The sequence below is a fragment of the Notechis scutatus genome, chromosome 1, assembly GCF_049901735.1.
Source record: "Notechis scutatus isolate UNSWTSFEM ecotype Mainland chromosome 1, rNotScu1.2, whole genome shotgun sequence".
Classification (NCBI taxonomy): domain Eukaryota; kingdom Metazoa; phylum Chordata; class Lepidosauria; order Squamata; family Elapidae; genus Notechis; species Notechis scutatus.
The window spans coordinates 329,931,537-329,945,011 of NC_142009.1; the positions used below are offsets into that span (position 1 = coordinate 329,931,537).

At 43.3% G+C, this 13,475-nt stretch overlaps 1 protein-coding gene across 4 annotated transcripts in view; it reads right to left on the minus strand.

The window, feature by feature from the left end:
• Window positions 1-2,925: 2,925 nt before the first annotated feature.
• Window positions 2,926-13,475, minus strand: part of CRTC1 (CREB regulated transcription coactivator 1) — a 92,795-nt gene continuing 82,245 nt past the window's right edge. For 2 of the 4 annotated variants that reach the window (XM_087951655.1, XM_087951661.1), the window contains 3 exons: window positions 11,399-11,485; window positions 8,625-8,820; window positions 2,947-6,355 (listed from right to left, as the gene is read on the minus strand). In XM_087951655.1, coding sequence (XP_087807781.1) covers window positions 6,144-6,355; window positions 8,625-8,820; window positions 11,399-11,485 — 495 coding nt within the window. In that variant the 3' untranslated portion in view covers window positions 2,947-6,143. Of the gene's footprint in view, window positions 6,356-8,624; window positions 8,821-11,398; window positions 11,486-13,475 lie in introns of all 4 variants that reach the window. The other 2 variants (XM_087951667.1, XM_087951660.1) reach the window with 2 other exon arrangements.

A 13,475-nucleotide genomic window follows, 5' to 3' on the forward strand; every position in this document is an offset into this window, starting at 1 on the left:
GGTGCTTTGGAGGACGGTTTGACTCCCTCTTCTTTGTGGCAGCAGCCCCTTTAGATATTGGACTGGGGTCCATACATCTTAAAGTTGCCAAGTCTGAAAAACACTGTTATAGACTGTTCTGTGTTCATGGGACACAGATGTTTTTGAGTATTTATAGACCCTCGGCCAAATATGCCTTGTGGATATTGACTCTGACCAAATTTTGCTTTCAATAAAAAAGAATAATGCTCTGTCAAACAGTGACTGTGTTGGGAGTGTGTTTGCACCTCCAAAGAACTAATACATAACCACCACCCCCTTTTTTTTTTCAACAGTGAAAACTGGCCAATCTCACATTAATTTTTACATACAGACATATCACACCGAAAGAAAGAAAAAAGGAAGAAAATAATGAAAGCACAAACAGATTAATAAGTGCCTTGATGTAGTGTTTTTATCATCCTTCCTTCCTTTTCACATCTTGCCACAAAGAACCACAAAAATGAAAAAAAGAACAACTCCGCTTTTAAAAAGATAAAAATGATTCATAATATGCTATTAAATGTCATCATGACACCCTTGCGTGGGTATGAACCGTAGCGTCACACCCACCGTTGCTACTCCTATAAAACACAGAAATGGTTTTTTAAAAAATAGTTTTTCCTTTTTTTATTAAAAAAAAAGTGTGCATACATAGATATTTAAAATTGCTCTTTCACAATGTCATCACAGTGACAAGGGAGGTGGGGTTTTTTTTTCCTTCTAAAATGAAAAGCGCCTTCACTGTTTAAAAGCACAGAGCTTTATAAGGTCAGGGAGATGCAGCCTCGTTTTGAATATTTTGGAACAGTTCAGCCAATGGAGAAGGGAAAAGAGACAGGTAGGTTGCAAAGCATCCATCTATGAAAGAAAAACAGAACTACTTATCTTCATATATATATATTTATATATTAATCTCTTGGGTGACTACTTAAAAAACAGAAACAAAACAGGAATACCTGGAGACATTATGCTCATGGAGAACTAGGTTTCCAAGGAGACTAAAGCCCAGAGTTTCGTTAACATGCAGCAGTAACAATAACAAGATGCAGTTTCTTTGAACATGCAATAGCTTTGGCCTTGAGCAAAAGGTGAGCTGCTCCCTTCGCCCACCTTCATCCAAAACGTGCTGCTGAAACAGACAAGGGTCTTCCTTTTCTCTCTAAGACAGTCCCAGGGTCAGGTGTCTTCCAAAAGCCAACTTGCAACTGGGATTTACCCTTGACCTGGAATTCAGAGGAAAAGTGCCTCTTGTAAGGCCGTCTTTCTCAACCATGGCAACCGGAAGATGTGTGGACTTCAACGCCCAGAATTCCCCAGCCAGGAGTTGAAGTCCACACATCTTCCGGTTGCCATGGTTGAGAAACACCACCGAATGGGGATGTCCTACCCTCTGGCTCTCGTTCTCTTTTTCAAACACAAGACTAGACACTATTTAACAGAGAAATAATTTGTCCTCCCTCCTCTGCACTGTCAAAGTCAACTTGGACCAAATCCCTGTTTCCCCCTGAGAGAAAGGACTATTTACACCGAACTCCCCTTCCTCTCAATCTTAGGATCGCTCCAATCAACAGCAAGTAGAAAAAAACAAATCAAGATATGTCAACAAATGAAAGCAAACCCCAGGTGCGCGTTTTGATGTCCCACGCCCGGAGCATCAAAAGATGTAAAAAGGTAAAGATGTCAGACGTCTTGTTTCTTCAGAGGCCCAGAGTGGAAGTGGGGAAGGGAAGAAAGTTTGGCCCTGGGTAGTTAGGGTTAGACAGGCAGCGCACCGCTTATACCACCCAGTCCTTCGTTAACAGATTTATTAAGAGAGAAATGAAGGGGTTCCTTTGAAATGATATGGAAATAAAAAAGAAACAAAGCCTCAGGAGGGGGACAAGTTATTGGAAGAATGTATTTTCCAGCACGAAGAAAATAAAGTCTCCAAAAACTTCCTAGAAGGGATGTTTCTATTCACAAAATATTCCTCATTCGGACATAATATTCCTTCAGTCTGACCAGCGGCACTCTGGGCTTGGCTTTAAGGACAGAGGGGGGGAATTAAGGCCAGCTGGGCAGGGCAAATTAATGCATGTCACCCCAGTCCGTAGGAGTTGGCGTCTACCTAATGAATGGCAGCCTGGAAGCTGATAGACCCAGCAGAAGTTCTGAATAATAGGCAACCTGGTGGCTCCAATAGAAGAGAACAATTTTAGCTCCAATAACTGAACTGTGGGGTCCTTAGCGCTCTCCAGACTTTCAGGCATTTCATTACCCAACTAAGCAATGTCATCAGTAGTGGAAAGGAGTGGGTTTTGCTCTCTGTTTATATTATTAGTGGCCTAACAGCCTAATCAAAGAATCACCAAGAACCCTCCCACCAACACCGACAGGGCAAGCCAACTCATAATATAAACAGAAAGCAAGCACTGATTATGTTACCTAGTTGGGTAATGAAAGGTCTGCAAGAAAACAACGACACTCCGAGGGCCTCGCAAACTGCTGGTTTTCAGATGGTTTGGGTGGCAAAAGCCACAATCCCTTGCCACTGACCACGTTGGCAGGACGATTGGAAATGGACAGGAAAAACATCCAGAGAGCCTCTGGCTTCCTCCCTCTGGATTTTTAGTATCTGACTCCAACTGGAAATACAGGAGCTCCTTTTCGCCCCCAAACTTACTTAGAGGTCTTGGGCCAGTAATTTTCTCCTGGCCGAGGTTCTCTCTTGTGCTGATCATGAGGCTAAAATGAAAGGAAGGGGCAGAGAATTGTCAATAGTACCCTAACTTTTTTTTGGGGGGGGGGGATGATGGGATGAAACCAGATTTTAAGGAATGAAAATAAAGAAGGACCGCTTCATAACTAGGACCAATGCGGAGTCAAATCCAGCTCACAGTTAAGACGTATCTGGTTTTTTTTTTTAAATTAAAGTCTTAATTCTCTACCTAAACAACAGGCACCACTTTTTTGACAGATTCTTCACCATTCATGCAGACATCAACAACCGTAAAAAAGGCTTATTTCCCCAGACAATCCTTTTTTTTTTTTTTTCATACAACAAAAACACAAAGCGGAACCCGAAAAGATAGAATGCAGCTTTGGGGTTTCTAAGCCCTACAAATAACAAGATTCCTTTGCCTTCCTCCCACCTCGCCTCAGTTTTGGCAAATTGCAGATCCCGTAACTTGGAGCTCTAGTGCATTTATTTATTATTTTTCTCCTCCCCCACCTCCTTAATCTTTAATGCAGATTTTACTCAAGAATTGAAGGGAGGGAGGGAAGTTTTCCATTTTATAAAGCAACAGAAAGTAAGGTGCGTAAAAGAGATAACCATCGGGCCCATAATTACTACCTCAGCCAGAAAAATCAGATTCACAATACAGCTTAGGTTGGCTGTTTAAGTCTTCAATTTCTTCCTTCTTCTACATTTTTAAAATTATTTTTTTAACATGTATTTCCAGCTTCCCCCAGCCTAACAAGGGAAAACTGAAATAATATTTGTTAAAAGCAAATGGTCCCTGATGCTTGGCTATTTCAAATTAAATTGCATTCAGATCAGGTTTTGTCTGTTTGCGTGGATGTCTATGTGTGTGACTATGTGCACACATATACATGCACAACCATACACCTGTTATGTATATACATAAATAGTAAATTAAGGCCATTTTGTAAAACTACTTACAATTTATCAATACACAAGTTTTCCTATGTACATGTGTAAATCTAAAAAAAATGAGAGAAAGAAAATAGCCATTTATATCTCCATGTAAAAAAATCCAGCTCAAGAATCAATGAATTTCCCCCAAACTGGATTCTGCATTTTGCTTTCCAATTGCCCCAAAATTGCAGGTCAACGTTCAAAGGAAATTTTGGCATGCTGATGAAATAAGACAAGAGATCTGACTGAAAACCAACAAACTGCGTTGTCGGAAACGAGAAAGAGTGTTGCAAACTGGCCTGTTTAGTACCTGGGGCTCTTATTTAAAGCAGGACACAGGGCCTTTTTATTTTTTCGGATGGATTTCCTCTGAGAAACAGCCATGGAAAATTTGAAATACGCAGACCCCCTGGGTGTATTAGAGGCGGCTGAACTAAAATACTGACAAGGGTTATGAAATGGAGACAGCATTTTTCGGAATTTAGAAGATGGGGAGGAGGGAGGGGGAGAGGAACACATCAAAGCAAAAACGTTACACAAAGAACCTACAACACTTTTTTTAAAAAAAAATCCGTATTTTTTAGTGCAAAAATTATAAACTGACCACGGCCCAAACAAAACATAACACGTACTCAGAATGGATATCCCTGCTACCTGCACATGTGTGTGTGTGTTTATACACACACAAAGATCTAGCTATAATTCATTGGGGGAGGAGAGGGGTAAGAGTTTGAAAACAGGGTAAGAAACAAATAGTAAGAGGCATATTCAGTCTGGGGACAGGACCCTCCAGCTTTGGCCAGAAAGGAGGTCCTGCAAAGCTAGAGGATACAGAATCACAGAGTTGGAAGGAACCTTGGAGGTCTTCTAATCCAACCCCCTGCCCAAGCAGGAGACCCTATGCTGGCTCAGGAATTCTGGGAGTTGAAGTTCACGAGTCGTAAAAGTTGCCAAGTTCGGAGACTCCTTGGTTTATGGGCCACTGAATCCACACACCTCGGATGGGTTAGCCTGCTGGATGCCCTAACCTGAACATGTCATGGGCCTCCTTGTATGGGGGAAGCCATTTTAAAGGATTTCCATCTAAATCAGTTTGGAGCACAAAGATAATAATAACCAGACCCTGTTTTGGTCAGAGGAAGATTATTTCATGTACTAGAGAAAGGTGGGGTGTTTTTTTTAAAAAAAAAATACGCAGAACAAGAACTACTTCTTCCCGAGCAAGTGGGGGAGGAAGGGGAGAGATTGCTGCCTTAAAAAACGTTATTTAAAAAACCCGACAACCTGCAGGAGACGACCCAGATCTCATCCCTTCAGACAAATTGCAGAATTTCCATGTATAATTAGAAAAACGCTTGTGCCTTCTTTTCCTCCCTCGGCTTGCCCTTGCCTCTCCCTGAAAATTCTTTGGAAGAAACAACAAAAAAGAAAGGAAAAAAAAAAAGAACAAGTTTTACACGGTCAGTTTGCCGAGAGGAATTATGTGGCTCATGCAACTAAATCTCCCAAACGGGGGTGGTGGCGGTCAGACAGCTGTTTCTGAAAGCTGCTGCATGCACACAGGCAAATGAGCTAACAGGCCATGATGGGATTCCAGAAAACAGTCAAGGATTGGAAAATCAAGCAGAGAATTGCAAGCCACTCTTCCCCCCCGCCCCACCCCACTTCCCACTTCCCACTTCCCAATGCAAGCGGGTTGGCTTTACGGAGTTTATTCGGCGAGCCACCGCTGGCTTTCTCCACTCTCCAAGTCCAGTCCTTCTCCACGGAAAGGCAGTGGTATACACAAAGTAGCTTTAGCAATCATGTCCTTCTCTTCCCCGCCCGCAACGCCCAATTATCATCAAGCGGTCCCCTAACTCCCCCAGGGTGGGGGGGGGGGGGGGGGGAAAGCCCTCAGTTCCATGCGGGGTGTCTGTTTTTGTAACAGAAGCCAAAGGTTGGATAGTTTACGTACACAGGAAAACAAAACAATACACCTATTTTATCTTCTGAATAGCTCCTCTGCCTTGGAAAGAAGGGGTGGGGTGGGGTGGGGTGGGGTGGGGAATATAACTTTCGCTGCCACTCCACTTCCCCAACGCAAAGCCCGAAGCTTTTAATTTAGGGCAAAGGACGAAAAAGGACCAAAAATGCTGGAACTTTGGCGATAGAGGGAGGGGAGATAAGGGGTAGAAGAGGCAGCTCTTTGAGGAACGTTCTCCCAACAGCAAGGCATGAACCAAGGTTTTAAGTTGGTGCTGGGGGGAGGAGAGGCGAGCAGGACAGCCGCCGGGCAAGTGTAGAACGAGCGATTGCTAAATTGGACACACACAGTGGAGCTGCGGCTCTCCAGGGACCCTGATGGGATGCAAGAGATTCGAGACGGGCTCGGCCCGATCTCCCTCCGAGCACCAGAGTGGCATAGACTTTCCGGGACTTGGTGATTTGGATGCGCTCCTTTGGACCGCACGGCACACCCCTTTCCCGTTCTCCACCCCCACTACAGCCGGTCCATCCGGAAAGTGTCCTCTGTGGCAGGATCCGCAAGAACCATGTCGGGGTCGTTGAGCATGTGAAGCCCATCCAAGGTCAAGGGGTCGATTTTTAGTTCGTCCAGAGGGAACTGGGAATCTGAGTCAAAGCCGACATCCCCCACCCCGGCCAAAGAGCTGGTGAGGTCTTTCGACAGACTGGGAGGCGATTCCCCCGTCACTACAGGGAGAAAGAAAAACAGAGCGGGGACGGGAGAGAGTGAGAGCGAGAGAGAGAGAGAGAGAGAGAGAGAGAATTTTGATCAAGTTTGCTCAGTTTCTCCTTCAATCTGAGCTATTTGCTCTCACCCGATGAAACAAGTAAAGGAAAAAATTAAAAGGAAACAAAGAGGAATCTTTTGAAATTATTACCTGGATTATTTTTTTCCGCATCTAGCCTATCTCCCCTCAAATGGCATAAGGCCGGGCTACCAAAAGAATCTTTACATCAGCCCATCCCACCAAGTCAGGCTGGTAGGGAAGGTATGTTTGCGGACCTTGTCAGCTAAATACTTCAACTGGGGTGGGGCCCAGGAAGACAACTTTCCCTGCCATTGCCTGCAGAATAATCCCCGCAGAATATTCTCCCCCAGAGGTAAGAGCCGCCCCCCCCAATCTCCTGGCCTTCCAAAACAGAGTTAAAACATGGCGCCTACAACCTTGCATGGGGATCATGCAGCTGTGGGGCTGATTAGTGCTCTAAGATCCCTCCCTTTGTTGCCTCTTAAATCATTTCAACAGTGTTTTATCATCCTCACCTCTTTTTAAATTTTCTATCCCTTTTATCTATCGCTTTTACAATTTTAATACCTTGTTATATACTACCCAAAGGTGGAAAGTTCTGAAATGTAATAAACAAACAAACAAATTCCAGGTATGGTAAAAAAAAAAATTCTTACCTAGCTGATTATCTCACCAGTAAACCTGTGATGGGCCCCAGAAAACAGAACCTGCTAAGGCTCCTGGGGTTTTTTTCCCCCCTACCGATGAGCAGGCTTAATAAAGAACTTCTGCCTGGCTTTTGACTCTTTTCGAAGGGACTTAACTGGCACTCAGTTAATGGCTCTTCATCCACTGGTCAAAACACATCTTAACTCCTCCTAAAGGTAACTTGCTAGTCAGCTGTGGTCTCTACTCAGACTTAAAGTGGGTTCAAGTCCTTCACACTGGAAACTGATGGTTCCTCCTGCTATTTCAAGTCCCAAGTGGATGACCAATGACCATGAGCCAGGGTCTCTCGTGTCAGAGCTGTAGGATGACCAAGGAAGACACCTCAACCAATCTCCTGTTCAGGGAAGGCAATTCAGGATTGGTGCAAAATGGGGAGGGGGGAGAGCTCGATTTTCTTTGAATTCAAGGTTCAGCCATTTTATAAATAATAAATAAAAAGCAGGGACTTCGCGAAATATTTTATAATTTTTTTTTAATGCTCTCACTTCTGAAATGTTGGGGATGTCGTTGCCAAAAACTCACACATGACCTTAGGGAGGAGCTTTCAATTCCCTTTCTGATCTTTGCTCCAGGTAAAACAGGACCCATTTTTAAATTACTCTGGCAATCAGGAAGTTTCTCCTTGTGTTAAATGGAGCAAAAACAAACAAACTAATCTAGTCTGGGCCTCCAACACAGAATGCAATAAAGTCTTCTTCTTCTTTATAATAACCTTTCAGGAGATTCATTAGCTGTCCCCACCCAGCCAGCCTCCTATTTGTTCTATCTTTTCTGACTCCCATCGCTGTCCCTTCATGTATATTTAAAAGAGCCATCAGAGAGGACATAAGCCTGGCTGGCAAAATGCCTCCTTCTCCAAGCTGAGTTGGAAGTTCATAAGACTACAGATCAGGGGTGTCCAACCTTGGCAACTTTAAGACTTGTGGACTTCAACTCCCAGAATTCCTCAGCCAGCAAAGCTGGCTGAGGAATTCTGGGAGTTGAAGTCCACAAGTCTTAAAGTTGCCAAGGTTGGACACCCTGCTACAGATCATAGGCAGTAGGAACCAGGACTCCCTGTGCAGCCCCCTTAACCTCCAACTCAGAATGCTTTTGGATTGTTAGGGAGTTAAAAAGTGAAATTAGTGATCTGACCTCTTAAAAAAAAAGATTACCAAAAAAACCCAACCCAGGCCATCCCCCGCCCCCCACCCAGGGAATGGGGCAAAAATAGATGCCTGAAGTTTCCTACAAGGTTTGAAGTACTCATTTCAGCCCATTAACACAGAAAAAAAAACACTTCTTATAACACACTAATAAATAGATAGATAGATAGATAGATAGATAGATAGATAGATAGATAGATAGATAGATAGATAGATAAATAAATAAATAAATAAATAACTTAAGCGCTGCCCCTGGGTGCGAGAAAGTTTACCTATCCCCAAACTTACAGGTTTAGCAGCCCCCCCCATTACCTGCATTTTCCCAAGGAGCGAAAACCACGGGTGCTTCGTTACCTGTAAGGATGATGTTTGGGATGTTCCCGTGGCTGGTGTAACTGAGCTGCTGTGGGTCCTGGAGACTCCCGTGGCTCCCGGTCAGCCCCATCATGGCTGCCTGGGAGTAGTTGAGGGTAGAGCAGGGGCTGTACAAGCTATTGGAGCTGATGGCGTTTTCAATCATGTTGAACTGCTCGAGCTGAAGGAAGGAATCCTGGAGATCAGATCAAAGGCCTATTTCTAAGGCCACCAGAGGTAGGATGTGAAGGACACCATTTCTTCCCTAGTTCTCCCCCGCCCCCCACAACCTCCTTTGAGATAAGATTGCATCTACAGACATAAATCCCACTTGACTCCATCATTTGCCCTCTGCGGGGCTAGGGAACTATGGCCCTTTGTGCTGGCTCAGGAATTCTGGGAGTTGAAGTCCACAAGTCACAAAAGAGCCATAGTTCCCCACCTCTGCTCTAGAGCTCTGGCAGCTGTTAAGATTTGTGGACTCCAATTACCAGAATCCCCCAGTTGCAGTCGAATCTTCCCATAACTATAAAGTATCTCCCGCTGTGGAAGTCTCAGACTTTCGATTCCCATCCCAGAATCATGTGCCACCCAATCAAGATCAGGTCTTGCAGTCTCCTGATCATAGCAGGGCTATGAATTCACAATGCCGAATTTTGATTAAAAACTGTTGGGGTGGTTGTTATTAGTGGGGGATTTATGCATGGAACCTAGCATTAGTCTCTACAGAGATTCTCAGTCATCCAGGTCTGAAGAAGTGAAGAAGCTTCTTGAATGAGCAGGGAAACGTCTTCATCAAGGAAAAACAAAGAAAGTCCAGTTGCCTTTTGAAAAAAAGCACCTTTGGAACAACCTAGCATTAAGGGAAATTGGTGCCCTTGAGGTATTTCTGCTGTTGTCATGAAAGAGCTCCTAACATCCTATAAGAAATTTGGGTATCATCTTGCTTGGTATGTATGCTTTTTATTTTATCCTTTTTTATGTTATGCTTTTAACTCTGCTTGGACTAATAAATGCACAAAATCTCTTTATTCACTGGAGCGTTCAATTGTTTTCGGATCCAAAAGAACCAACTGGACACTGATCATTGCCCTGACACTTGGCAAAACACAGCCCAAGTCTTAACGTGTCCACTTTGCTATATGCTTTTATCACAACTTTAAGACTTGTGGACTTCAACTCCCAGAATTCCTCAGCACAGGGGTGTCCAACCTTGGCAACTTTAAGACTTGTGGACTTCAACTCCCAGAATTCCTCAGCCAGCAAAGCTGGCTGAGGAATTCTGGGAGTTGAAGTCCACAAGTCTTAAAGTTGCCAAGGTTGGACACCCCTGGTCTAGCAGGTATCCTTACTTTCTGCATCTTCCCACCAGAGGGCAGCAACCCCCCACAGCTGGACAGGAGACCTTGAATTATTGCCCTCCTGTTTGTTCCATTAAATTCTTCTATCCTGTTTATTTCTCAGCATTGGCTGACCTTGTCTGGATTTGTAAATTAAGAAGGATCAGGCCTCACCAGTACTTGGATGAAAAACCGCCAGTGGTTTCCAGAGCTCTGAGCTAGATTAGGAAATTTGGGGTGGGAAGGAATTGCACGAGGCAAGAACAATCTATATCCACGTTGATGCCACACAAATTGCATGGATGGATCTATGTAATCCCAGGAATCGAGGTCAATTTTTAATCTTGTTTATCTTTTTGCATTCATACTTTGCATATTCACTCTTGTGATGCACAAAGAATGGGAATCAGAAGAAACAGAAAAGTGCAAAAGTTTGTAACCATGAGATTTGCACTTCAAAGCCTTCAAGACGGAGATAGCAGAATGAATGGGTTTTAGCCAGTGACATATGCTATCATATTTCAAATTAAATTAAATTTAAAAGATAATTGTTGATAATTGTTGATAATTGTTTTGTAAGAAATATTTCAGATTATCTTTTAAATTTAAAAGATAATTCTATTGTTCAGCTGCAGCAAGACACCAATAATCTCAGAACTGTAGAAATCTAAAAAAAAAAAAAGGTTGACTTAAGAAACAAGAGGCCATTCATTTTAATTTAGGGAGATAGGTGAACCTCTGAAATAATCTGTGTGACATTTATCTTCCAAAATTGCCAATGGATTAATTTAATCACACTCTCCAATTAAAATAGATTTACTCAAAAAGTGTGCGCGTGAGAACGTGGAGCAGTAAAGAATCTCTTTTCCTTACGAGAAATCTACTTCCCCATTATATTGCAGAATTCACAATAAACAACCCTTTCAGGATTTCAGCACTGGGAAAATTCAGTATTGAATTCAATGCAGGAAAGAAGAGGAATCCCTATGGAAGCTGCTTGGAAAGAGGCAAAATCAGAATGGCACTTCGTGAAATTAGTTCTCTGTTGACCAACTATCTGCTGAGATGGTTGATACGTTCCTGCTCTAGACCAGGTTGCTTGGTTGCTCAAATAGTCCTCGATTTACAATCACAAATGGAACAAGAATTTCAGTTATGAAGCAAGGCTTCCACGCTGACTTTGTTTGACAGAAGCCAACTGGGAAGGTCGCAAATGGAGATCACTTGACCTTGGGACATTGCAAACGTCATATTTATAGAGGAGCCAGTTGCCAAGCACCTGAATCCTGATCACATGACCATGGAGATGCTGCAATGATGGTTAAGTGCAAGGACTGGTCGTAAGTCACTCGTTGTAATTTTGAATGGTCACTAAATGAATTGGTTGTAAGTCAAGGACTACCTGTACATAAATGAAGTACATTTCCCACTCACCTGATGGGATAAAGCATTTGCTTGCCTGGCAGTCATCTGCTGATCATAACAAGAGTCACCAAAGACACTCCCTAGGATAGAGGTTTGCTGCAAGAAGAAAAACAAGAATTAATGCAAAGTCAAGCTCATCTAATTTTTCTAAGTTCAGAAAGGAATTTGGCTATCTCTTTTCTACCCCAAAATGGTGCTTGCAAGGTTTTATCATTATATTTTGTTGATTCTAGGATTGATTTGCTCAAATTCTGTTGATAAGAAGTTACATACTGGCAAGTCAGTGTTCTCAGTGATTAACAGAAACAGAATTCTTAAAAGGGGGGATAATTTGGAGTGGGAGAAAAAAAGAATAGAGAAAATAATGCATTTATAGCCCTGTCCATCCTAGATCCCTATCCATCCTACTGTAGAAGAAAAACATAGATTGGGGAAAGAACACGACCATTCAGAAACATTTCTGCACAAAGATTTTAAACACGTGGGACAGACAAACGTAGCCTTATGACATTACAAAAGTAGCAGTTGCTGAAGAGGACAATTACATGCTGATGGATAAATCACATAGAGCCCTCCAGAAATTGTTGACCTACATCAATCAAAGTTCCAGCCACCTTGGACAATTCTTGGCCAACCCCCAACCTTTCCTTTCTGGTAATGGAGCTTCAGTTTCAGAGGGTTCTATAGGAAATGTATCATCTGAAACAGGGATGGACAATTCTGGTCCCTTTTAAGACCTGTGGACTTCAACTCCCAGAATTCCTGAGCTGACTGACTCAGGAATTCTGGGAATTGAAGTCCACAGGCTGTAAAGGACCATAGTTGCTCACCACTGATCTAATAACCTTTTCAGTCAGGTTTCAGCTGACCATGGTCTGTCTCTCTGGACCACCTGCAATATCTACAAGGGATGGGAATGAGGCATGGCTCCATTCCTTCCTAACTGGGAGACTCCAGTTGGAGAGCATGGAACACCCAAAGTGATTGTGGCTGTCCCAAAATGGGGTGCCACAAGGCATGATCCTCTCCTTCATGCTACTTAACACTAGCACTAATGATGTTACCTAGTTTGGGTAACGAAACGTCTACAAAAAAAGCAAGCAAGCTCAGAGAGCACCAAGGACCAAGGATATTTAACATCTATATGAAACCACCAGGAGAGGACATACATTGATTTCAAATGAAGTATCATTAATATCCCAAAGATATAGATATCGCCATCCCAGAACTGGACCAGATATGCTGTACAAGCCCCAAATTTGTGAAAACATGATGCATCCAAAGACGTTCAGGCTCCATTGCAGCAAAACCCTGTTGCTGTTTGTTGGTGATAGGTTAGAATGGCCCCAAGCCTGTTGGTTTTTTGCAAAGCTTTAAAAACTTATCTATGTACCCAGTCCTGAGGCTCGGAATGCGTTAGAGGCCCCGTTACTTGGTTTTGCTTGGCTGCTGCTCTGTTTATTTACTTGTGGGTGTCTTTTTATTGTTTTACATTTTTTAAAAAAATGTTTTATAATTTTAGAATTGTAAGCCACTCAAGGTCACTTGGTTGACTTGGGCGGCTATAGAAATTGAATGAATAGCCCAGTATTCCGTTTCTTGGCCCTCTGATGTGTGTTTGACTATGTTGGGATCCTGTTATGAGAACCAGAGGGTGGAAAGTAGGGACCTCAAGGTGGGAACATCATGGAAAGGACAGGTATATGAGAGACTGGGGATAGGCAGGTCTGGAGCCACTATTAAGGCCTACCGTGTGGCAGTTAAGGGTAGCAAATACTCTGCCCTTATTGCATCCACAGAGAGCCTCCTCTTCCTCCTCCCCCTGACACAAGTTCTCCTGGGAAAGGGGTACTCAGAAGTTTACCAACAGGGTTATGCAGAGGAATTTGCAGATCATCTATTGTAGGGGTGTCAAACTCAAGGCCTGTGGCCCGCATCCAGCCTGCAGGGTGCTTAGATCTGGAAACAGTGAAGGACCAACCTGCGGTGCTTCTGCCAGCGAAAACGGAGCTCAGGAGGGCCGCACACTTTTCGCTGGAAGAGGGCTAGCAAAACAAACTGGAAACAAAACAAAATGTTTCCCCTT